The sequence below is a fragment of the Ranitomeya imitator genome, chromosome 1 (assembly GCF_032444005.1).
Source record: "Ranitomeya imitator isolate aRanImi1 chromosome 1, aRanImi1.pri, whole genome shotgun sequence".
In the NCBI taxonomy this organism is placed as follows: domain Eukaryota; kingdom Metazoa; phylum Chordata; class Amphibia; order Anura; family Dendrobatidae; genus Ranitomeya; species Ranitomeya imitator.
In genome coordinates this window covers 581121392-581145681 of record NC_091282.1, presented here as the reverse complement: position 1 = coordinate 581145681, position 24290 = coordinate 581121392, and the positions used below count along the sequence as shown (strand labels likewise).

At 45.2% G+C, this 24290-nt stretch overlaps 1 protein-coding gene across 8 annotated transcripts in view; it reads left to right on the top strand.

Annotated features, from left to right (window-relative positions):
* The window catches only part of LONP1 (lon peptidase 1, mitochondrial), a 480916-nt gene that overhangs the window by 160201 nt on the left and 296425 nt on the right, over window positions 1-24290 (top strand). For 4 of the 8 annotated variants that reach the window (XM_069767867.1, XM_069767865.1, XM_069767866.1 and 1 more), the window contains 3 exons: window positions 5881-5949; window positions 13698-13918; window positions 14154-14292. In XM_069767867.1, the coding sequence (XP_069623968.1) occupies window positions 5881-5949; window positions 13698-13918; window positions 14154-14292 (429 nt within the window). The remainder of the gene's footprint in view (window positions 1-5880; window positions 5950-13697; window positions 13919-14153; window positions 14293-24290) is intronic. The other 4 variants (XM_069767869.1, XM_069767870.1, XM_069767868.1 and 1 more) reach the window with 1 other exon arrangement.

The following is a 24290-nucleotide window of genomic DNA, read 5'->3' as shown; positions in this document are numbered from 1 at the left end:
GGAAGCTGGGTTCCATTTGACTCTCTGCACATTCTGTTTGGTAACATAGGAATAGAAGCTAGGCATTTCTACTTCTTCCCTCTCGTCTTTGTCATAACGGGGTGTTTCTGTTATGAGCAACCTGGACAGGGCAACAGCGTTGACATTTGATCGGCTTGCTCGGTACTTCAGGATAAATTGGTAGTTAGCCAAGCGAGAAGCCCATCTCTGTTCAAGGGCTCCAAGTTCAGCAGTCTGTAACTGGGACAATGAGTTATTGTCAGTGATAGTGATGAAGGGGGTTGTAGCTAAGTGATACTTACATTTTTTAGTGACAGCCCACACTAATGCAAAGAAATCCAACTTGAACTGTAGTTCTGATCATTTTTCTCGGTTGGCCGGAGAGTTCTGCTGGCATAAGCTATAACTTTCTTTGCCATCTTAGATCTGAGCTAGCACTGCACCTAGTCCCAGATAGCTGGCATCTGTATACAGGTGGAAGGGGATATTGTAGTCTGGGTAGACAAGGATTGGGGCTTCTGTTAACTTCCTCTTAAGTTCTTGGAAGGACTGTTCCAGCTCTGGAGTCCATTGAATATAGGGGCTTTTGTACGTCTTCCGGCACGGTTGTCGTTTTTTTTAGGAGGTCTTGTAATGGGGCAGCAATCCGAGTGAAGTTTTTGATGAATTTTCTGTAGTAGCTAGCAAATTCGAGGAATCCGTGAAATTCTTTTAATGGTAGTTGGTATAATCCAGTTTTTTACCACAGCAATCTTCTCAGGATCAGGAATAACTCCTTCTGCACTAACTACATGCCCTAGAATATTGGACCTTGGATTTTAGAAGATCGCACTTGAACAGTTTGACTTTCAGGCCATGCTCGGCTAGAACTTCAAAGACCTCAGCAAGATGCTGGAGATGTTCCTCGTGGGTTTTGGAATAGACCGTTACATCATCTAAATACAGTAGCACAGTTTCAAAATTCGTATGACACAAACAGCATTCCATGAGTCTCCAGAAGGTTCCCGGAGCATTGCACAGGCCGAAGGGCATGCAGTTAAATTCAAACAAACCCATGGGGGTAGTGAATGCGGTCTTCTCTTGGTCCTCTGGGGCTATTGGTACTTGCCAGTATTCGCTGGGGAGATCTAGGGTGGAGAAATTGGCTGCTGATTTCATGGCAGTCAATGATTCTTCTTTTCTGGGCAAGGGGTATGCATCTTTGTGGGTAATGTTGTTAGGTTTGCGGTAACATAAAAACGAATACTCCCATCCTTTTTGGCAAGAACAATTGGTACGGCCCAAGGACTGTGACTGTCCTTAATCATATCAGCATCCTTCATTTCCTGTATCATCATCTTTATTGGCTGGTACATGGATGGAGTTATAGGTCTTTACTTTTGTTTGTTTGGAGGATGGGAACCAGTTGGAATTGGGTGCTTGATTTTACGGACTCTCCTGAAGTCAAAGGCAACCTTGCTGAATATATGCTGATATCCGTTGGCAACTCAACTCTATCTTTTTGCTCAAGAGCATTGGGATTCTTGAAGGTTATCCTAAAAAATTGTCTACTCAGTTTTGCTACCGTGATATATTTATGCAGGGTCACAGTTAGGTCCCCACAATTTGAGACTTACAGGTAGAAGACCGTGACTTACAGTAGGCAAACTTCTTGCAGCTCTAATGACTATCATTTTGGTGTTCATTTTATTCAACCAGAACTTCATAGTCCTGACCCTTTAGACCCATCTTGGTTTTGCACCACACCATAGTTACAGGCCTGGAGTCCATTATCCTAGCAGGGCCGATCTCCCCTCCTGAATTGGTTAATTGCTGATGACTAACGAGAATGCGAAGTGTCTTCTGAATGGTATTCATCTTCGTGGGGGATGCAGCACTAAGAGCGCAAGTCATGCCTTCAATCAGTTTGTCAAAACAATTTTGTAGTATATTCATCCCTAAAACTATAGGGGGGAATTTGTCTTCTCCCGTATCGACAACAATTAGACCTTGTTCATTTCGTTCAGTTCTGCCAATTTCAAAAGCAGCTGTCCAGTAGCCTACTTGAGGAAAAGGTTGTCCGTTAGCAGCAATAATGTTGAGGTCAGCCGTAGTAATTTTTGGTATCTGGTCTGTTTTCCAATAGCGTTTATATTGTGGTAGCTGAATTTTGGTGACTAGAGATCCAGTGTCTAGTAGTGCTGGGAAAGGGATACCATCTATGGTGATCGGAATGATGAGGTGATAGCCGACATATTTTATGCCCCAGTCAGGTTCATCTGGACCTAGGCATTGTTCTCCTGAGGGTTGGTCCTTGGTCTCAGGAAATTCCAGTTTAAAGACTAACATTCCCTTTCTATGTGACCACTACGGTTGCATCTGTGGCAAATCGGTTGACTTATGGAATCAAATCTGTCGTCTGGTAGTAGTTGTCTCCAGGACTGTAGGGTGGCACATTCTGCATAAAACGAGGACTGTTATCTAGTCTGGGGGCTGGATGCTTCAACTCCTTTACTTCTTTGCATAGGAGTGCAAGACTTTTCGTTAATTCCGCAATATGATTACGTATCTCTTCAGTAGAGCCTTCTACCTGTTGGGGAGCTCGCTGAACAACAACAGGTTTGGCAGGGGCAAACACAGCACTTTCTTGGTCGTTCAAGCCTTTATCCCAGGGGTGGGGAATCTTTTTTTTCTGTCAAGGGCCATTTGAATATTTATACCATACTTCGGGGGCTGTACAAACTCCGCCCTCAATGTGCATCCTGACTCTGGCACTGGCTTCAGGACGTAATCTTTTCATTGCATGCCCTTCAGTGTTCAGTCGTGAACACTGCATGTATCTGCCAACAGAGCAAGAATAAATTAATGAGCTGGTTGTAATCAAAATACTGTACACCTCCCAGCCCAAGAATGCAGTCCCTGAGGATCTGCTAGGGGCCTGATAAAAGGTCATCGAGGGCCGTAAATGGCCCTGGGGCCTGAGGTTCCCCACCCCTGCTTTATCCCTTGGACTCTATTTTTATGACAGATTCTTTAAAATCCAGAAAATTACTATCGGGGTGTTGTAGTGCCAGCATTCTCAATTATAACCTGGTAGTATCAGACAGTCAATAAGTTGCTCCTTTAAAACATTAACAGCTTCAGCGGAATCGGCTTGGTTAAGGGCATACCAGGATTCTTGTAAGCTGAGGGCAAAATCTCTTAAAGATTCATGGGACTGTTGTCCTTTCCCAAAGAATCTCATCTTTAACTCTGACAGGGTTTTGGTTTCAAATATAACTCCTAACCTGTCTAGTATCTGCTCAGAAGTGTTCTTTATACTGGGAGGCTAAGACTTTACTTCCCTTAGTGCAGCACCCCCTAGCTGACCAATCAATATCTCTATTTTTTGTGCAAGGCTCACTAGCTACAGTCAGGACATTGCCTGCATTTTCTCTTTAAAGTCTTTTAACCCCTTTCTGCCATTGGACGTACTATTCCGTCCATGTGGGGTGGGCCCTACTTCCCAAGGATGGAATAGTACGTCCAGCGCGATCAGCCGCGCTCACGGGGGGGATTGCAGCCGGGTGTCAGCTGTCTATCACAGCTGACATCAGGCACTATGTGCCAGGAGCGGTCACGGACCGCCCCCGGCACATTAACCCCTGGCACACTGCGATCAAACATGATCGCAGTGTTCCGGCGGTATAGGGAAGCATCGCGCAGGGAGGGGGCTCTGCGTGCTTCCCTGAGACCCTCGGAGCAACGCGATGTGATCGCGTTGTTGCGAGGGTCTCTTACCTCCTCCCTGCAGCAGGCCCGGATCCAAAATGGCCGCGGGGCTGCATCCGGGTCCTGCAGGGAGGTGACTTCACAGCGCCTGCTCAGAGCAGGCGCCAGTAAGCCTCCCTGATGTGCACGTCAGATCGCTGATCTGACACAGTGCACAGCAAAGTGTCAGATCAATGATCTGTCACTTTATTGTGTTTTCCCCCTCCCCCCCTCCTGGGGCAAAGTAAAAAAAAAAAAAAAAAATCATAAATAAATTAATAATAAAAAAAATATTGTTCCAATACATTCCTTTATCTAAATAAAAATAAAAAACAATAAAAGTACACACATTTAGTATCGCCGCGTCTGTAACGACCCAACCTATAAAGCTGTCCCACTAGTTAACCCCTTAAGTGAACACTGTAAAAAAAAGAGGAAAAAAAATGCTTTATTATCATACCGCCAAACAAAAAGTGGTCAAAAAGACGGATATAAATAACCATGGCACCGCTGAAAGCGACATCTTGTCCCGCAAAAACGAGCCCCCATACAGCATCATCAGCAAAAGAATAAAAAAGTTATAGTCCTCAGAATAAAGCGATACAAAAATAATTTTTTCTATAAAATGGTTTTTATTGTATAAAAGCACCAAAACATACAAAAATGATATAAATGAAGTATCGCTGTAATCGTACTGACCTGAAGAATAAAGCTGATTTATCAACTTTACCAAATGCGGAATGGTATAAACGCCCTCCCCCCCCCAAAAGAAATTCATGAATAGCTGATTTTTGGTCATTCTGCCTCACAAAAATCGGAATAAAAAGCAATCGAAAAATGTCACGTGCCCAAAAATGTTACCAATAAAACGTCAACTCGTCCCGCAAAAAACAAGACCTCACATGAATCTGTGGACCAAAATATGGAAAAATTATAGCTCTCAAAATGTGGTAAAGCAAAAAAATATTTTTTGCAATAAAAAGCGTCTTTTAGTGTGTGACGGCAGCCAATCATAAAAATCCGCTAAAAACCCGCTATACAAGTCAAACCCCCTTCATCACCCCCTTAGTTAGGGAAAAGTAAAAAAAAAAAAATCTATTTATTTCCATTTTCCCATTAGGGTTAAGGTTGTGGCTAGGGTTAGGGCTACAGTTAGGTTTGGGGCTAAAGTTAGGGTTAGGGTTGGGGCTAAAGTTAGGGTTAGGGTTTGGATTACATCTACTGTTGGGAATAGGGTGGGGATTAGGGTTAGTGGTGTGTCATGGTTAAGGGTGTGGTTGGATTAGGGTTTCAGTTATAATTGGGGGGTTTCCACTGTTTAGGCACATCAGGGGCTCTCCAAACACAACATGGCGTCCGATCTCAATTCCAGCCAATTCTGCGTTGAAAAAGAAAAACGGTGCTCCTTCCCTTCCGAGCTCTCCCGTGTGCCCAAACAGGGGTTTACCCCAACATATGGGGTATCGGCATACTCAGGACACATTGGACAACAACTTTTGGGGTCCAATTTCTCCTGTTACCCTTGTGAGAAGAAAAACTTGGAGGCTAAAAAATCTTTTGTGGAAAAAAAAAATATATTTTTTATTTTCACGACTCTGCATTATAAACTTCTGTGAAGCACTTGGGCATTCAAAGTTCTCACCACACATCTAGATAAGTTCCATGGGGGATCTAGTTTCCAAAATGGGGTCACTTGTGGGGGGTTTCTACTGTTTAGGTACATCAGGGGCTCTGCAAACGCAACATAACGCCCGCAGACCATTCTATCAAAGTCTGCATTCCAAAACGGCGCTTCTTCCCTTCCGAGCTCTGCCGTACGCCCAAACCTTCTCTCCCTCCCCATATATTGGGTATCAGCATACTCAGGACAAATTGGACAACAACTTTTGGCATCCAATTTATCCTGTTACCCTTGGAAAACTACAAAACTAGGGGCTAAAAAATAATTTTTGTGGAAAAAAAAAAGAATTTTTATTTTCACTTCTCTGTGTTATAAACTGAAACACTTGGGGGTTCAAAGCCCTCACAACACATCTAGATGAGTTCCTTAGGGGGTCTATTTTCCAAAATGGTGTCACTTGTGGGGGGTTTCAGTGTTTAGGCACATCAGTGGCTCTCCAAATGCAACATGGTGTCACATCTCAATTCCAGGTACCCATCCGTTCTGAGATTACCTTGACGATTGGTGGATGGGCTCACAACTTTTGGCCAAATCTTGTGGTAAGAATCTCATGTGTTTTTTCATATATTTCACGAGCCATTATGCTATTCCCATTTCATGTACCACACATTTCCTTGCTCTAGCACAGATTAATTTTGAGTGCAGCCATTAATCTATTTGCTATATGACTTTTTTGGTTATGCACCAGTTCAGATTAGATTGCTGTTCGGTCAGTTTTTCTATATTTACATCTCAATTCCAGTCAATTTTGCATTGAAAAGTGAAATGGCGTTCCTTCTTTTCCGAGCTCTGGCAAGCGCCCAAACAGTAGTTTACCCCCACATATGGGGTACCAGCGTGCTCAGGACAAATTGTACAACAACTGTTGGGGTCCAATTTCTTCTCTTACCCTTGGGAAAATAAAAAATTGGGGGCGAAAAGATTATTTTTGTGAAAAAATGATTTTTTATTTTTACGGCTCTGCATTATAATCTTCTGTGAAGCACTTAGTGGGTCAAAGTGCTCACCACACATCTAGATACATTCCTTAGGGGGTCTTCTTTCCAAAATGGTGTCACTTGTCGGGGGTTTCAATGTTTATGCACATCAGTGGCTCTCTAAACGCAACATGGCGTCCCATCTCAATTCCAGTCAATTTTGCATTGAAAAGTCAAATGGCGCTCCTTCGCTTCCGAGCTCTGCCATGCGCCCAAACAGTGGTTTATCCCCACATATGGCGTACTCAGGACAAATTGTTCCAACAACTTTTGGGATCCATTTTCTCCTGTTACCCTTGGTAAAAGAAAACAAATTGGAGCTGAAGTAATTTTTGTGAAAAAAAGTAAAAGTTAAGTGTTCATTTTTATTTAAACATTCCAAAAATTCCTGTGAAACACCTGAAGGGTTAATAAACTTTTTGAATGTGGTTTTCAGCACCTTGAGGGGTGCAGTTTTTAGAATGGTGTCACACTTGGTTGGAAAATTTCAACTTCAGTTGCTCATGCCTGCTGGGCACTGACTTTATATACAAGATATCTGTGCAACAACTAAGAAAAGCACAGTTTAAATCACAGAGTATTTCAGTTAAATCAGATCACAGTTCTCAGTAAAGCAACCAATGGGAGGTGTAGTACAAATTCTTTACAGCAGTAAAGACTGACACTTTCTGAGGTAATCTTCTCTTCAACTTCCCTCAATATCAGCAATATTTATTTACTCAGTCTTCAATAAAAATAAAGCATGGAGGATTTATCCTGTTTGTGACACCAATTACTTGTGGCGTTCTCATGTGGCGTGTGCCTGAGGGTTGTACTTCTGAAGGTATGATGTGTCTTAGGGCAGTCCCACACATCCAGATAATTCCGGTACCGGAAAAATCGTACCGGAATTATCCATGTCCGTGTTCCCGTGCGTTTCTGTGGCACATCAGTGTGGCACACGGGCAGCACATGTGTGCCACCCGTGTGCCCACTGGGTACCACATGCACCGTGCAGGAGACAGCGCTAAAGTTTAGCGCTGTCCCCTGCATCGTGCTGAATTCGCCATTCATATCTTCTCTACAGCAGCGTTTGCTGTAGAGAAGGTATGATAATCATGTGTAAAATCAAGATCCAGGTCATCAAACCCCCTCCCACCCCCTGTGCCCCCCCCCCTTGATTTTACACACGATTATTCATATCTTCTCTACAGCAAACGCTGCTGCAGGGAAGATATGAATGGCGGCTTCAGCACCAGGGGGGGGGGGGGGGGGCAGCGCTTAATGTAGCGCTGTCTCCTGCACTGCACACGGACAACGTGTGACTTTAATGGGTCTGTGTAATCCGTGCGCTCCCACGAACACTGACATGTCTCCATGTTTGATTTGAATGTGTCTACGTGTGTCAGTGGCTCCGGTACGTGAGGATTCTGTCACCTCACGTACCGGAGCCACTGACGTGTGAAACCGGCCTTATGGAGAGCCAATCTTTCTGTTAGAAGAGTCTTTCCTTCTCAAATTACACACACAACGGAAACTGCACAATACAGTGTCCGCACAGTAACTGCATCTAGGCAGAAGATGATGATAATGGTAGTAGTTGGTGCATTTGAGCCCGAGTCATGAAGCAGCCATAAGAATTTAAAACCAAAGTCTTTTTTACTGAAGGTAATGGGGCAAATTATTAGGAAACTGAGGTACAGGATTACACTCACGGTTGATGATTGCTGTGTACCTGCAGACACGCAGATCTTAGTAACCTCTAATTTTATTAAGTCTGAGTATTTCTTCTTCAGCACTGTGTTCTGTTTCTGCCTTGAGGTAATTCTTCCTCCTAGAGGTGCAATGATGGTCTTCCTTATATGAAGACTATTAAGTCCCCTTATCGTGTCAGTTCCCTTTTTAAGCAAAGCAGGCAGGGAGAAGGTAGGTAATTCCTTCACCTACAAAATGGCTTCTTCTCAAGATGTCCGACCACCAACTGCCACTTCAAATTAAAGCTATCTCACAGGATTTAGCTCCTCCCCTTTTTATGTGACTGTAGAGCTGCAGTCATTGGCTGACTGCAGTGAGGTGTTTTTCCAGAACCATCTGCATATTAAAGCAGAGCTGGTTCACCTGATCAAGCCTGTGAGGAGATTAAGCCTTTTTTGCTGCCTGTCAGCTGGTCTCACAATGTATTTAAAATGCACAGTCCACATAATAATTCACAGCATTTATATGAAAACACACTCTATATCCGGTATCCCAAAGAAATGGCCACCTTGTGGGATAACACATATATACTGACAGATCATGTGACACTTAGATGGTACACAGGTGGACTTACTGTCACTAAGTATGTGATTTATGAAGGTAATTGATTGCACCAGATTTTTTTTAGGGGCTTCATAGCAAAAGTGGTGAATACATATGCACATGCTGCTAATTTTTATTTTTTTTATCCCATAAATTTATGTTTTGCCTTTATTTTACTTGCCCCCAATGGGAAAGGTCTTTGTTATCCTTTCTCATTCTCGGGTCCTCTACCAGAGGCCTGGGAGTTTGAGAGTTCTGCGCATGATCTTAGCTGTTCCCAGCATTGCGCTTTTCTGGACCGAGAGTTCAGATGTGTTGCTACTGGGATCTGTTGTAGCCATTCTTCAAACTTAGGGGTCACTGCGTCGGTCAGCCGGAAAGCAGAGCGGTGACGTCACCGCTCTGCTTTCCGGCCGCTGTGCTCACACAGACAGTACAGGAGGAGTGCAGAGCACAGCGCTGGAGGACAGACGGCTGTAGGTAAGTATGTAGTGTTTGTTTTTTTTACTTTTAGGATGGTAACCAGGATAAACATCGGGTTACTAAGCGCGGTCCTGCGCTTAGTTACCCGATGTTTACCCTGGTTACCAGTGAAGACATCGCTGGATCGGTGTCACACACGCCGATCCAGCGATGTCCACGGGAGATCCAGCGACGAAATAAAGTTCTGGACTTTATTCAGCGACCAACGATCTCCCAGCAGGGGCCTGATCGTTGGTCGCTGTCACACATAACGATTTTATTAACGATATTGTTGCTACGTCACAAAAAGCAACGATATCGTTAACAATATCGTTATGTGTGAAGGTACCTTTAGAAATCTCACCAATCAAAATCAATGCTCCCCCGTAGTGCATTGTAGAAGCAGTTGTTTTTGAGCAGATAAAGCGAACTCACCAGTAATAGTCCAGCAGTAATATTTTCTTATCCCTCGTCAATTGCATCTGTCCAATTTTTTGATAATGTCTTTATGGGTAACTGTGTCGCATGATTGCCTGGGTAGGACTTGCTCTGCTGTGTATAATGTTAATTGCTCCCTCGTCACGCCTACCATCTTCAGCAAGCTCTTCCTTCCTTGTAAAGATATATACAGTATTTTTTGGACTATAGGACGCACCCAGGTTTTAGAGGAGGAAAATAGAAAAAATTGAAGCAATGTATGGTTGACGCACTATCATGAACGAGTGGGTGATCTGCTGCTGACACTGCTACAGGGGTAGCAATTCTGTACTAATATCCCCCATCCTGGTATACATACGTCCCCATTCTGGTATGCATGGCCCCCTTATCCCCATCCTGGTATGCATGGCCCTCTCGTTCCCCATTGTGGTATACATGGCCCCCTCATCCCCCATCCTGGCATCCATGGTCACTCATCTCCATTCTGGCATGCATGGTCCCCTCATCACCATCCTGGTATATATGGCCCCTCATCACCTTCCTGGTATACATGGCCCCCCTCTTCCCTATTCTGGTATGCAAGGTCCACTCATCCCCATTCTGGTATGCATGGCCCCCTCTTCCCCATTCTGGTATGTATGGTCCTAATCAGAAAAATAAAAACCGTTCTACTTCCCTTCCCTGCGATCCCTCGCAGCGTCCTGTTCTGAGCTGATTTATGCTTGTAAGCAGCTCACGGCAGTGATATCATGCGCTGCTTTCAAGACGAGGTCAGTTGCCGGAATACTCATGGCTCCCCACACCTGGGACTGTGGCATGTGGAGCAGTGAATATTCATCTTCTTTAATAGCAGGCACACTGTTAGCTGCAGGCACACTGTTAGCCGCAGCCCCCGGCTTCCTGTAGTGGCAGGGCAATCACGTGTGCCTGCTACTAAAGGGAATGAAAATTCACTGCTCTACATGCTCATAGTCCCTCCCACCCCTTGTCGGCTTCAATGCGTAGAGGTGGGTGGGATTATGTGCATGAGTAGCAGTGAATATTCATTTTTCTTTAACAGCGGACTTAGAAGTTAGCCACAGCATCCGGCTTCTGGTTCCTGTGACCCGCTTATCAGCCACTATTGCTCTCCCACCTCACCCCCCCCCCCATCCACAGCAGGTACATCCGACTATAAATGATTGGAGGAAAAAAGTGATTCTTCTAGTCCGAATAATACGGTAGTTACATAATTCATTTGAAAATAGACACCTGTCCACCTACTACAACTTAGAGATGGGGAAAAGGACAGAGGCAAGGAATTTAGGTACAACTATTAATGCAAGATCAAGTGTGCCCTAAAGAGGTTTTTACATCCTGATCCCAATTGTCAATCGACTGGCTCAATATTTAGAAGAATTATTTTGCACATGTACTTACAGTGGGGAAAAAAGGTATTTAGTCAGCCACCAATTGTGCAAGTTCTCCCACTTAAAAAATATGAGAAAGCCCTGTAATTGGCATCATATGTAGACCACAACTATAAGAGTCAAAATGAGAAAACAAATCCAGAAAATCACCACTTTGTCTGATTTGGCAAGATTTATTTTGTAAAATATGGTGGAAAATATGTATTTGGTCACCTAAAAACATACAAGATTTCTGGCTCTCACAGACCTGTAACTTCGTTATGGTCCTCCACGCATTACCTGTAGTAATGGCACCTGTTTGAACTTATCAGTATAAAAGACACCTGTCCACAATCTCAAACAGTCACACTCTAAACTCCACTATGGTGAAGACCAAACAGCTGTTGGACACCAGAAACAACATTGTAGTCCTGCACCAGGCGGGGAAGACTGAATCTGCAATAGGCAAGCAGCTTGGTGTGATAAAGTCAACTTGGCCAACTAAATTCTTTTTTTCCCCACTGTAAGTACCATACTTTTTCGGACTATAAGACACACCGGACCATAAGACACACCTAGGTTTTAGAGGAGGAAATTGGAAAAAAAGCCTGAAGCAAATATGGTCAATTCTGTGCTTAAGATCACCTATCCTGGTAAATATGGTCCCCTCATCCCTATCCTGGTATGCATGGCCCTCATCCCCATCCTGGTATGCATGGCCCCATCCCAGTCCTTGTATGTATGGTCCCATTCTTATTCTGATATGATTAATTGGCCCCATTCTAATTCTGATATGATTGATTGGCCCCATCCCGTTCCTGGTATAATTGATTGGCCCCATCCCGTTCCTGGTATAATTGATTGGACCCATCCCGTTCCTAGTATGATTGATTGGCCCTATGTCGTTCCTGGTATGATTGACTGGCCCCATGCAGTTCCTGGTATGATTGATTAGCCCCATCCCTTTCCTGGTATACATGGCCCCCTCCAGTTCCTGGTATACATGGTCCCATTCATATTCTGATGTGATTGATTGGAACCACTCTTATTCTGATATGATTGATTGGCCCCATCCCGTTCCTGGTATGATTGATTGGCCCCATCCCGTTCCTGGTAAGATTGATTGGCCCCATCCAGTTCCTGGAATGATTGATTGGCCCCATCCCCTTGCTGGTATGATTGTCCCCATCCCAGTCCTGGTATTCATGGCCCAATCAGAAAAGATTAAAGAGAATCTGTCACCTTTTGGGTGGTAGTTTTGAGTCGTATGGAAGGTGCGTATGGCTGTAAGGTGCCAAGGGATCCTATAGTGTGCTCGTTGGGATGTGTGGATGAGATTGGAGTGGATAACAACCTAAAGATAGCTATTGCCAGATTGTTATACATGGCTAGGAAGGTAATAGCTCGAAATTGGATTAGGGAAGAACCGCCGTCAAGAGGAGAGTTCTTCCAGTATGTGAAGCAGGGCCTGACACTAGAAAAGGGGTTTTATACAAAAAGAGGGAAAATCGAAATGTTCAATAAAATGTGGTCTCCGTGGATTGCTATGGGATAGGGGTATTATAGAGGGAGAGTTAATTAAGGTTCCTAATTAATGGTAATGTTAAATGTGGCTTATATTATTGGCTGAGGGATTAAATAGTATATTGGTCTAATGATGGAAGTGCTAAGCAAGGTGAGCTGCTTTGTTGGGTGGGGTTGGGGGGTGGTGGGATTGAAGGGGAATGTTTGAAGGGGGAGAAAAAAGCTTTGTGTTGAAAATGAGAATGTAACATGTCATTTATCTTGTTATTCTTAATAAAAATTTATTTGAATAAAAAAAAAAAAAAAAAAAAAGAGAATCTGTCACCCTAAAATTTGCCACCCAGGGGCGGTCCAATGCGGTTCGGTCCGATGGGCGTCGCGGGTCCAGGTCCGGCGCCTCCCATCTTCATACGATGACATCCTCTTCTTAGCTTCCTGTCGCAGCTCCAGCGCATGCGTACTTTATCTGCTCTGTTGAGGGCAGAGCAAAATACTGCAGTGCGCAGGCGCCGGGCCTCTCTGACCTTTCCCGTCGCCTGCGCACTGCAGTACTTTGCTCTGCCCTCATAAGGGCAGATAAAGTACGCATGCGCTGGAGCCGTGGCAGGAAGCAAAGAGAAGGATGTCATCGTATGAAGATGGGAGGCGCTGGACCCGGATCACGATGCCCATCGAACTGGACCGCTCCTGGGTGGGTATAATCTAACTTGTTTTTCTTATCTTGCAGGTTACATCGGGGGCTTATCTACAGCATTACAGAATGCTGTAGATAAGCCCCTGATGCCGGTGGCCTTAGTGGCGAATTTTGAGGTGACAGATTCCCTTTAAAAAAACAAAACAAACCTTTACTCTTAGGCCGGGTTCACAGAGCGTTAATGGCGTCCGTTAGACGGACTACGTTACACCGCGTCATAACGCAAGGACATCATGCGCTGCTCACAAGCAGAGCACAGCTGCTTCCTGCTGCTGCCGGTGGTCACGTGTGCCGATTCTTAAGAAAAATGAATATTCCGAGTTCAAAAATATTGTTTTTTGTTTTTTTTTTCAGAAGGAAGATGCATTGGTTTGTTATTTTTTTTTTTTTACCTTGCAGGTTAAAAACCTACGTGCCACATACTCACGGTGTCTTGCGGTCTGTAATGTGAAAATGGGCATAAAGTATATATGTACTCGTTAAGGAAATCAGGTATTGGTTTTAAAAAGTGTTCTGATGTTTTGTAGGTAGAGGAAAAGATTAAACAAACACATAGAAAGTATTTGTTGCAAGAACAACTAAAGATCATAAAGAAAGAGCTTGGCCTGGAGAAAGAAGATAAAGATGCTATTGAAGAAAAGTTTCGGGAGAGGTTAAATGATCTTAAAGTCCCAAAGCATGTCATGGAAGTAATTGATGAAGAGCTTGGTAAACTGGGATTACTTGATAACCATTCTTCTGAATTCAAGTGAGAGACTTAAATTACATTTTAATTTACTGTTGGCGCTTTGGTTTTTTTTACAATCATTTTACAGATTTTGTTTAAAAAGAGTGCAGGTTTCCTCTATGTAGAAAAGTGTAGTGAACACACTGTTAACCTCCCTGAGAGGATGAATTCAGTACATGGCTTTGTTTGAAATGTGTATTCCCAAAATTTGAGGCAAACGGAACCTTTTTTTAATCAAATATTTATTTTTTTGCAGTGTAACAAGAAATTACTTGGATTGGTTAACATCTATTCCTTGGGGAAAGTGCAGCCATGAGAATTTGGACCTGAGGAAAGCTGAGGAAGTATTGGAAGAAGATCACTATGGGATGGAAGATGTCAAGAAGAGAATTCTTGTAAGTAGTTATTGAAAATTCTTTATCCACTTGTTTTCCTGTTGTTGATGAATGAAACTGGCTGTGTTAAATAGATGGCATCCTCATTTAACATCAGCGATAAAGTTAAAGGGGTTGTCCAAAACCTAGCTGAATTTAAAGGGAGCCATTATACTGATTAAAATGATGTATATTTACATAAAAAAACCCAATGATAATACTTGTCCTCAAAATGATATAAGTCCCTTATAGACAATCATCATTTCCAGGATTTCCCTCCTGACAGCACCCTGGAGGACGTCCTCCTCCTCCTTGCCCGGACAGGAAACACACGAAAGTTTAAAGGTCGGTTTCACCCCCAATTCCTCAGTGTTTTTCCTGTCCCTGCATGGTGGGACACACGAGAAGAGCTGCGCAAGCTTATCGAGCTCAGGGGGATCGTGCGGCCAGCCAATATCCTTCCCCCTGTCAAGAGGCTCAGGGTCGAAACTTCCCAGAGGGGAGTCCCTCTACCCCAAAGGCCTGGATAGTAGTTAGCAAAGCACACTAACGTTAACAGGGTAAATAGAAGAGTACCTATATAAAGTAGTATAATAAAATAATAAATAATCCGTATAGATGTATACCCTGAGAACACCCAGTGTGCCAAAGGTGTAGTGAAACCACTACATTACTTAGAAAGGCCTGGAGTAGGACGAGGCTCCGGGATAGAGCCGTTCCTCCCAGTGAGAGGCTCTAGGCTCAGGACGCGGCGCCACAAGGATAGGGATCCTGGCGTGGAGAGCGTTTCTTTCAGACAGCGAGAGGGTGCTGTCCTGGCGACACTACATCCAGCATGACACGTTGAGCTTCTGAGCGGGCAGTTTCCGGAGTCTCAGTGGAGCCGCGTCACTTCCGGTACCGTCAGTGCCGGTAACGTTACTTCCGGTGATGTATTGAAAGCGGGGAGAGCGAGCTCTCTATCGGTGGAACGCATAGCGGCGTGGTTGCTACATTCAATAGCGTCCAGCATCGTGCAGTGGTGCTTCTGGCTCCAGCTTCAGATCACATCTATGGAAGGAGACATGATCGAGGATGGAGGGGTAAGTCCGCCTTGCGCAGTCCACCCTTACCTCAGATAAAAATCCCAGCACGCCATCTAGCTTATTACTCCCTATCTTAGGTCGTTTAGGATAAGGGAAACCCCGCTGCTCCCCCGGTCATAGCTAAAAAACCTGGCAATGTCTTGGTGAAGTCCAACAGATGTCCTGTATGCCATGTAATACTTCCAGACTCCCATGGCAAGACTCTGTGCACCTTGTACTTCAAGGGTGATGAAAGATGAGCAGTCATCGCTGCTTTCAGAGATGAGATCCCTAATTCGGGAGGAGGTTCAGGCCTCTATGTCCAGCCTCTCACAGTCACGTCCGTCCAGCCCCATCTCAGGCCGGAAGCGAGCCAGGCAGGAGAGACCAAAGGGAGCCGGAGTATACTTCCTGATGAAGGTTCCGATCTAAAGGACTCTATCAAAAGAAGAGCGGTGCTCCCAGCAGAAAACCAGGATCGAGCCAGAAAGTACCTTTTTCAGTCAGAAGAGACAGACGAGCTTGTCAAGGCAGTGAGGAGTACCATGCAGATTGAGGAGACCTCTAAGCCACAGTCCAGACAGGACCTGATGTTCGGGGGACTTCTGTCATGAAATCAGACAGTTTTCCCTATAAGTGATCATATTAAGGCCATGGTTCTAGAAGAATGGAAGGATGCTAAGCGCCGGCTGGTGCTATCTCATAACTTTAAAGGCCACTTACCATTTGACCCTGAAGAAGTCAAGTTATGGGAGGAAATTCCTAAAATTGACATTCCTGTAGCAAAGGTTACCAAAAAGACTGCCATACATTTTGAGGACTCTTCTAATTTGCATGACCCTATGGACAGAAAAGCCGACATTCTCCTAAAGAGGGCCTGGGAAGCTTCTGCGGCCCTAATTAGGACAAACATAGCAGCCACTTCGGTGGCCAGATCTTTCTACGTATGGATGGGTCAGTTGGAAGAGCATTTGTCCAATAAGACTCCTAGATCTGATATCCTGAGTTCCCTTCCTGTTATGAAGTTGGCCATGGCATTCTCATCTGATATGACGGCGGAGTCGGTTTGATTTTCTGCCAGAAACAGTTCCCTGTCTAGTGCTGCTAGGAGGGCTGTATGGCTAAGGGAACCGTCACACAGTGCCATTTTGATCGCTACGACGGTACGATTCGTGACGTTCCAGCGATATCCATACGATATCGCTGTGTCTGACACGCAGCAGCGATCAGGGATCCTGCTGAGAATCGTACGTCGTAGCAGATCGTTTGGAACATTCTTTCGTCGCTGGATCTCCCGCTGTCATCGCTAGATCGGTGTGTGTGACACCGATCTAGCGATGCGTTCGCTTGTAACCAGGGTAAACATCGGGTTACTAAGCGCAGGGCCGCGCTTAGTAACCCGATGTTTACCCTGGTTACCAGCGTAAATGTAAAAAAAAAAAAAACAGTACATACTTACATTCTGGTGTCCGTCAGGTCCCTTGCCATCTGCTTCCCGCACTCACTGACTGCCGGCCGTAAAGTGAAAGCAGAGCACAGCGGTGACAGCGGTTTACAGTTGGTAAATCGTATAGTGTGACGGTACCCTAAGGTCCTGGTCAGGAGATAATGCCTCTAAGACCAAGCTCTGCTCCATTCCATTTTCAGGGCAGAGGGTATTTGGACCAGCGTTAGATAGTATCCTTGAGTCAGCCTCTGACAAAAAGAAGGGGTTCTCTGAGGACAAACCTAAATGGTCCCAGCCCTTTCGGAGAGGATTCTTCTCCATGAAGCAGTATGATTTCAGAGGGCAGAGTAGGTCCAGCAGAGGGTCCTACAGAGGCTCCCGTAGCCAGGGTAATAAGAGCAGAGGTTTCTTCTTTAGTCCAACCTCCAGAACCAAGTCACAATGACACCACCTGCATTGGGGGAAGGCTACGTCACTTTGCAGAAAATATCAGTGGGTGGGTTCGCAGAACCGTGTCAGAGGGATACAGCATATAGCTTTACGCCCCTCCTCCAGAAAGGTACATCGCTTCAGCATAGTCGCAGCAGATTCTGCCATACTAATAGATTTATAGGACAAGCTCAGGGAGTAATAATTCCGGTTCCTCCATCAGAAATAGGAAGGGGGCACTATTCATCCCTATTCGCCATCACAAAACCGTCCAGTGAAACTCGCACTGTAATAAATGTAAAACTTTTAAATGCCTGGGTGAGATACAAAAGGTTCCGAATGGAATCTACCCAGTCAGCAGTTCATCTCATAGATCAGGACGCTGTAATGTGCACTCTTGACCTGAAGAGTGCCTACTATCAGGTCCCGGTGCATCCTTCTTCACAGAATCTGCTAAGGTTTGCGGTAGCACTGCCAACCCGGACCTGCCACTACCAGTTTCAGGGCCTCCCCTTCGGACTGGCTTCCGCACCCCGTATATTCTCAAAGCTGGTGTCAGAGGTGTTGGCCTTCCTGAGAAGCGAAGGCATCATAATAATTCCATACCTGGACGACTTTCTTCTCGTGGCAAAATAAGTAGAAATCATGACGGATCACAGGATCCGGACAATATCAGTAATGGAACATCTAGGCTGGGTCATAAACTGGCAGAAGTCCGACCTGTTACCAGAACACAAAGATCTTCTTGGGAGTGTGTCTAGGCTCCAGATGCAGAATATTGCACTTACCAGAGGACAAGCAGGAGACAATTCGAGCCCGAGTCCGGTACATACTGGAACATCGAATTTCCACGAGGATTGCTATGAACGTACTAATGACGGCATGCATACCATGTGTCAGATGGGCACAGTCACACTCAAGACCCCTGCAGAGATAGATTCTGTCCATTTGGGATCGCCGCCGGTCTTCACTAGATGCTCCCTTGTGGCTATCAGGACCAGTACAGAGATCTCTCCACTGGTGGACACAGACAGATAACCTAAAGGTGGGTGTATTATGGTCCACCTCCCCCTACGTAGTGGTCACTACGGATGCCAGCACATGGGGCTGGGGAGCTCATCTACAAGGCAGAATCCTCCAGGGCAGGTGGCCAGCAAACATCAGAGACAGATCCTCCAACTTCAAAGAAATATATGCCGTATGGGAGGCCTTAAGACGAAATCGGCTCACGCTCTCAAATTGTCATGTCAGAATATTTTCCGACAACGTGACAACGGTCTCGTTCTTGAAACATCAGGGAGGCCCGAGTTATCGACCACTGCAGGACCTAGCAGAAACAATTTTCAGCTGGGCAGAAGATAGTTTTATCCATAACTGCAATCCACCTGGAAGGTTCTCAGAATGTGATAGCAGATTACCTTTGCAGATGGAGAGTGTGTCCAACAGAGTGGGAGCTGAACCAGAATATCTTCCAGAAGTTATGTCATCAGTGGGGAACCCCCAATATAGCCTTATTTGCAAACAGAAGAAACTCGAAGGTCTCAAAATTCTTCTCTCTGAACCCGTTGGATCTTCCAGATGGGATAGATGCCTTGAGCCAAAGGTGGGTGGAACCTCTTTCATGCATTTCCACCCCTGGCATTGATTCCAGCTGTTGTGCGGAAGATCAAGGAGGACCAAGCAAAGGTCATTCTGATTGTTCCGTACTGGCCAAGAAGAAGCTGGTTCCCTCTACTAGGGGCCTTAGCGATCGACAACCCAATCCAGTTGCCTCTGCGGGGTTATGTCCTTCACCAGGGTCCGGTTTACCATCCGAACCCAGGAAAGCTCCGTCTTTCAGCTTGGATCCTGAAAGGCTACAGGCTTATCAAATCAGGTCATAGCCACTATGCAGGCTAGTAGAAAACCTGTAACATCAGCAATTTACCTAAAAATCTGGAAACGAATCTGTCTGGAGGGTGGCAGGTCCCACGTTGTGACAGGCTCTCCGGACATGCCTGGTATCTTAAACTTCCTTCAAAAAGGGTTCAACAGGGGTCTTAGACCCAGAACCATAAAGGTATAGGTTTCAGCATTAAGCTCTTTCTTAGACTATCCTTTAGCATCTCACCCATGGATAGTAAGGTTCATTCGGGCTACCCAGAGGATGCGTCCCTCCATTAGGTAGTTGTCTCCATCTTGGGACCTTAACTTAGTCCTCAGGTTAAGGTCCCAAGGGGTACTTACGCTCTGGGTGAGGATATGCCTATATCAATTCACACACGGAAAACTGCCTTTCTAGTGGCGATCACCACGGCCAAAAGGGTTTGGGAAATCCAAGCCCTGTGTACCAGAGACCCGTATCTCCAGATCAGGGATGATAGCTTAATCCTGAAACTAGACCACGCATTCATACCAAAGGTAGGCTCTGCTAAAAATAGAAATCAGGAGATAGTGCTTCCTTCTTTCTGTAACAACCCTTCCAACACGAAGGAGAAAGCTCTCCACTCGCTGGATGTCAGACAGGCGGTTATAGATTATCTGGAGGCTACAAGTACTTGGCGTATAGACCCAAACCTCTATTGTTTTGGAGGGAAATAACAAGGGTAAAAAGGCCTCTAAGGCCTCAATTGCACGTTGGATCACGACAGTAATCTCAGATGCTTACCAGTCTGAGGGGATTCCCCCTCCAGTAGGTTTACGTGCCCACTCTACACGCGGCGTTTCTGCTTCCTGGGCTGAGCGAGCAGGAGCATCATTAGATCAGATCTGTAGGGATGCGACATGGGCCAGTGCTGGCACCTTCTGTAAACATTACAAACTTGATGTTATGTCCGGTCAGCAGACCACTTTTGGGAGGAAGGTCCTCCAAGCCGTAATCCCACCCTAAGGAGGTGCTTTGGTACTTTCCAGGGTGCTGTCTGGAGGGACGTCCTGGAAAATAGGCATTAGACCTACCGGTAATTATGTTTCCAGGAGTGCATCCTGACAGCACTGGTAGTTTTCCCCCCTGTTTTGTCATATATAATATGATGTAATATGATCCTTTCATTAAAGTTTTTTATTTGCATTTTCCATGAGATGGTTCTTGTTACAACACGGAGGAATTGGGGGTGGGACCGGACCTTTAAACTCTTGTGTGTTTCCTGTCCCGGCAAGGAGGAGGAGGACGTCCTTCAGGGTGCTGTCAGGATGGACTCCTGGAAACATAATTACCGGTAGGTCTAATGCCTATTTTTATCACCAGGGTACTTAAATATCCAAAGAAAGGTTGTGTCTATAAAGAGATTAATACGCTCACCTTATTTTTTCCTTATTAGCTCAATATTAGGTACATATAGCCAGGAAAGATCTCACCTCACTTTCCTTGATCAAAGGGAGCCGAAGGAATCATTCAGGGGGAGGTAATTAACTTCCATACAATACCCCAGATTTATATTCCACCGGGACCCTTCTCGCCGTAACCCCAATGGAAAGTCTTCCCTGTTTCGTCTCATGTACTCATCAGGGGAAGGTAGGGCAATAAACGTGATCTATCTCTCATTCAGGACCCGTTCTGTCTGTGGGGGGAGGACCGGCTTACCGTGTCGCTGTCAGTGCTCAGATTAAATAGGCCGCTATTCAGTCCTCATGTGGTAAGCGTACCTGTATCATTTCCTGTGCGCCCCCGAGGGGAACGCACAGGTGAAGCGCAACAGTCACTTCCGATAGTATTCATGTGACTTTCATTTGGAACGCAGCGCCGAGCCACAAGAGTCATTTCCGGTAATGTTCATCATGTGACTTTCATTTAGAACAGTTGTTGATGTTATTGAGCAAGTACAAAATAAAATCAATTTGAAAATGTTGCCCGCCACGCCTGCACTGTATTGTTTGCACCGAGAGCTGCTACTGTGCAGGGGCCATTTTCAAATTGATTTTTTTTGTACTTGCTCAAGAACATCAACAACCGTTATTACGAAATATGATTTGGATGTGTTGTCAGTCAGGTCAGCAGACTGCCTTTGGAAGGAAGGTTCTTCCGGTAGTTGTCCCACCCTAGTACTTTGCTCTGGTAGTCTCCACTGTGCTGTCAGGAGGGACATCCTGAAACGGGGGAATTATGTTTCTAGGACTCCATCCTGACAGCACCGTTGGGCTCCCTTCCTAAGAATTTATTCTGCTCATATGAATTAACATTTGTATGGGAAGAGTAAATAAAATAGTTGCACCCATCCTGTTGTGGTACTTTAAGGGGTGAGGGTTGAAGGGCTCTTTTAACCTATCGTGTGTTTCCTTTCCCTATGAAGGATGAGAAGGACTACCTCCATTGAGCTGTCAGTTTGGGCTCCTGGAAACATAATTACCAGTAGGACTAATTCTGCCTTTGTGTGGCATGTCACATCTGGTTGCATTCCGCACTGTAACCACGGTGGAACATATTTATCAATTTCACATGACACTACTGTACTGACTGTCTGTAAATGACTTTGAAGACACAGGTTTGCAGCAAACATGCCAGATTAATCTAATTTCCTTCTATGATGGTATCACTGACTGGGTGTATCAGGGAAAAGTAATAAACATAGTATATCATAGTATATCTTGACTTCAGCCAAGCATTTGATAAAGTCTCATCCAAAAAAAAAAAAAAGATGGGAATTGACAAGGCTACGGTTAAGTGGGTTCATAACAGGCTCCGTGATCGTATGCAAAGTGGTAATAAATTATTGCACATCCAATTGGAAGGGCAGTTCAAGTGGGGTACCATAAGGCTCTGTCCTAGCCCATTGTTGTTCAAAATTTTTATAAATGATCCAGATAAGGGAACTAAAGATAAATTAATCAAATTTGCAAACGATGCAAAGCATGGAATGATGGCTCAGTTCAGGATCTAGATCAGCTTGATCACTTGGCACTGACTAATGTAATGTTATTTAACAGGCAGAAAAACAAGATTCTACATTTGGGCAAGAAAAATGAGAATTAGATCTACAGAATGGAAGAAATAGAACTATCACCTGTGAAAAAGACTTGGGTATACTAATACATCACAGACTGTACATGAGTCAACAGTGTAATGCTGCTGCAAAAAAGGCAAACACAGTTCTGGGATGTATTAAGAGAAACCTAGAGTCTAGATCACGTGAAGTAATTATCCCCCTCTACTCCTCCTTGGTCAGGCTCATATGCTGTGCCCAGTTCTGGGCCCCACATTTAAAAAAAAAAAAAAAAAAAAGTCATTGAGGGAGAAGGGAAGAAAAAAGTCTGCTATTTGCATGTGTCATCTGTTACGCATATTGTTTTGAAACATTCTTAGCAATATCTTGGCATAATTGCCTTTTTTAGGGCCCTACGCTGCCAGGATTCTTATGTTTATTGTAAAATGTCTGTCTGTTATGTGAGAAAATTAAATAAAAATGATTGAAAATAAAGGCATTGAATAACTGGAGCAAGTTCAGACAAGGTGGTGATTGGACTTCAAAGTATGTCATACTAGGAAAGGGTAAAGGAACTGGGAATGTTTAGCTTGCAAAAAAAGAATGCTAAGAGGAGAGTTAATAGCGGTCTACAAATATCTTAAGGGATGTCACAGTGTAGAGGAATCATCATTTTTTCTTTCACCTCATTGGGGGACACAGGACCATGGGTGTTATGATGCTGCCGCTAGGAGGCGACACTAAGTTAATACAAAGAAAGTTAGCTCCTCCTCTGCAGTATACACCCTCATGCTGACTCCAAGAGAACCATTTCATGCTTACTGTCCGTAGGAGGCACACGGGTCTGGTCTTCAGACCAAAAATCCTTTTTTATTTTAACTTTCCAATTTTTTGATTTTTTACTTTTTTCTTTGGATGAAGGGATGACTGATCCTTTCAAGGTTCCGATCTCCCCAAACCAATAACAGGTGGGAATGTGGAGTGTTGCCTCCATGTACCCCCTCCTGCGACATGGGACGCCACGCCTGGGCTGATTTTTAGGGACGATGGGTCTCTTAAAAGGAATCTGTCACCTCAATTTTGCCCTATAAACTGAGGCCACTGCCATCCGGGGCTTATCTACAGCATTCTGTAATGCTGTAGATAAGCCCTCATGTAACCTGAAAGATAAGAAAAACAAGTTAGATTATACTCACCTGGGGGGGGGGGGGGGGTGGTCCCGTGTGGTCCGGGTCCAATGGGCATCGCAGGTCCGGGTCCAGCGCCTCCCATCTTCATACGATGATGTCCTCTTCTTTGCTTCCTGCCGCGTCTCCTGCGCAAGCGTAATTCTCTGCCCTGTTGAGGGCAGAGCAAAGTACTGCAGTGCGCAGGCGCCGGGAAAGGTCAGAGAGACCCGGCACCTGTGCACTGCAGTACTTTAGGCTGCAGCGAGGCCTAATGCCATTCAACCAGCCTTGGCCATCCTGGGGGATTCAACCCTTTGGATGTACAGAGGCACTTTTTTGGCGTCTGTGCAGCCCCCTCTATATCACCACTGTTAAAGCTTATGATTCAAGGAGGCGGACGGTTCCTTTCCACCTCCCTGTGAAAGGGATGGTGGATTGAGGGTTTCCCCTTTATCCCTGCACCGTCCAAAACCAGCAGCGACAGCAGGAGGACCTACTGTATCTCGACCTGCTACATATAGCTGCATTACCTGCCACCCAGCAGCTTCTCTGGGTAAGTGCCGAGGCTGGAGGGCTCTGAGCTGGGGGCAGTCCAGAGCGGCGCTGGTATTTGGGGTCCCATCCTGGTAGTGGGGGGTGGGGTGGCGAACATCCAGCTTTTCTCATTGGCATCCCACTTCATCATGTGCAGACCCCTTTCATCATTGGCACCCCCTTCATCATGTGCAGGCCCCTCTCATTCTGTTCTCACCCATTTAATAAATTTTGTAAAGAAAAGAAACATTTTACATACTTGCCTCAAAAGCGAACCCCAGCAGGCGCAGCTCCTCTTTTGGTCACAGTGTCCTCATGCATGACATCATTGCATACGCGCCGACACCTGACCAGAAGTTCAGGGAGGGCGGGGGGAGTTGGAACTGTGCAGCTGTCAAGGTAAGACTGCCGTGCATAGCTCCAAGAAATCTCCCTTGCCCCGCCGCTAACATGTGTCCCGAAGGCCTGCAGGGCACAG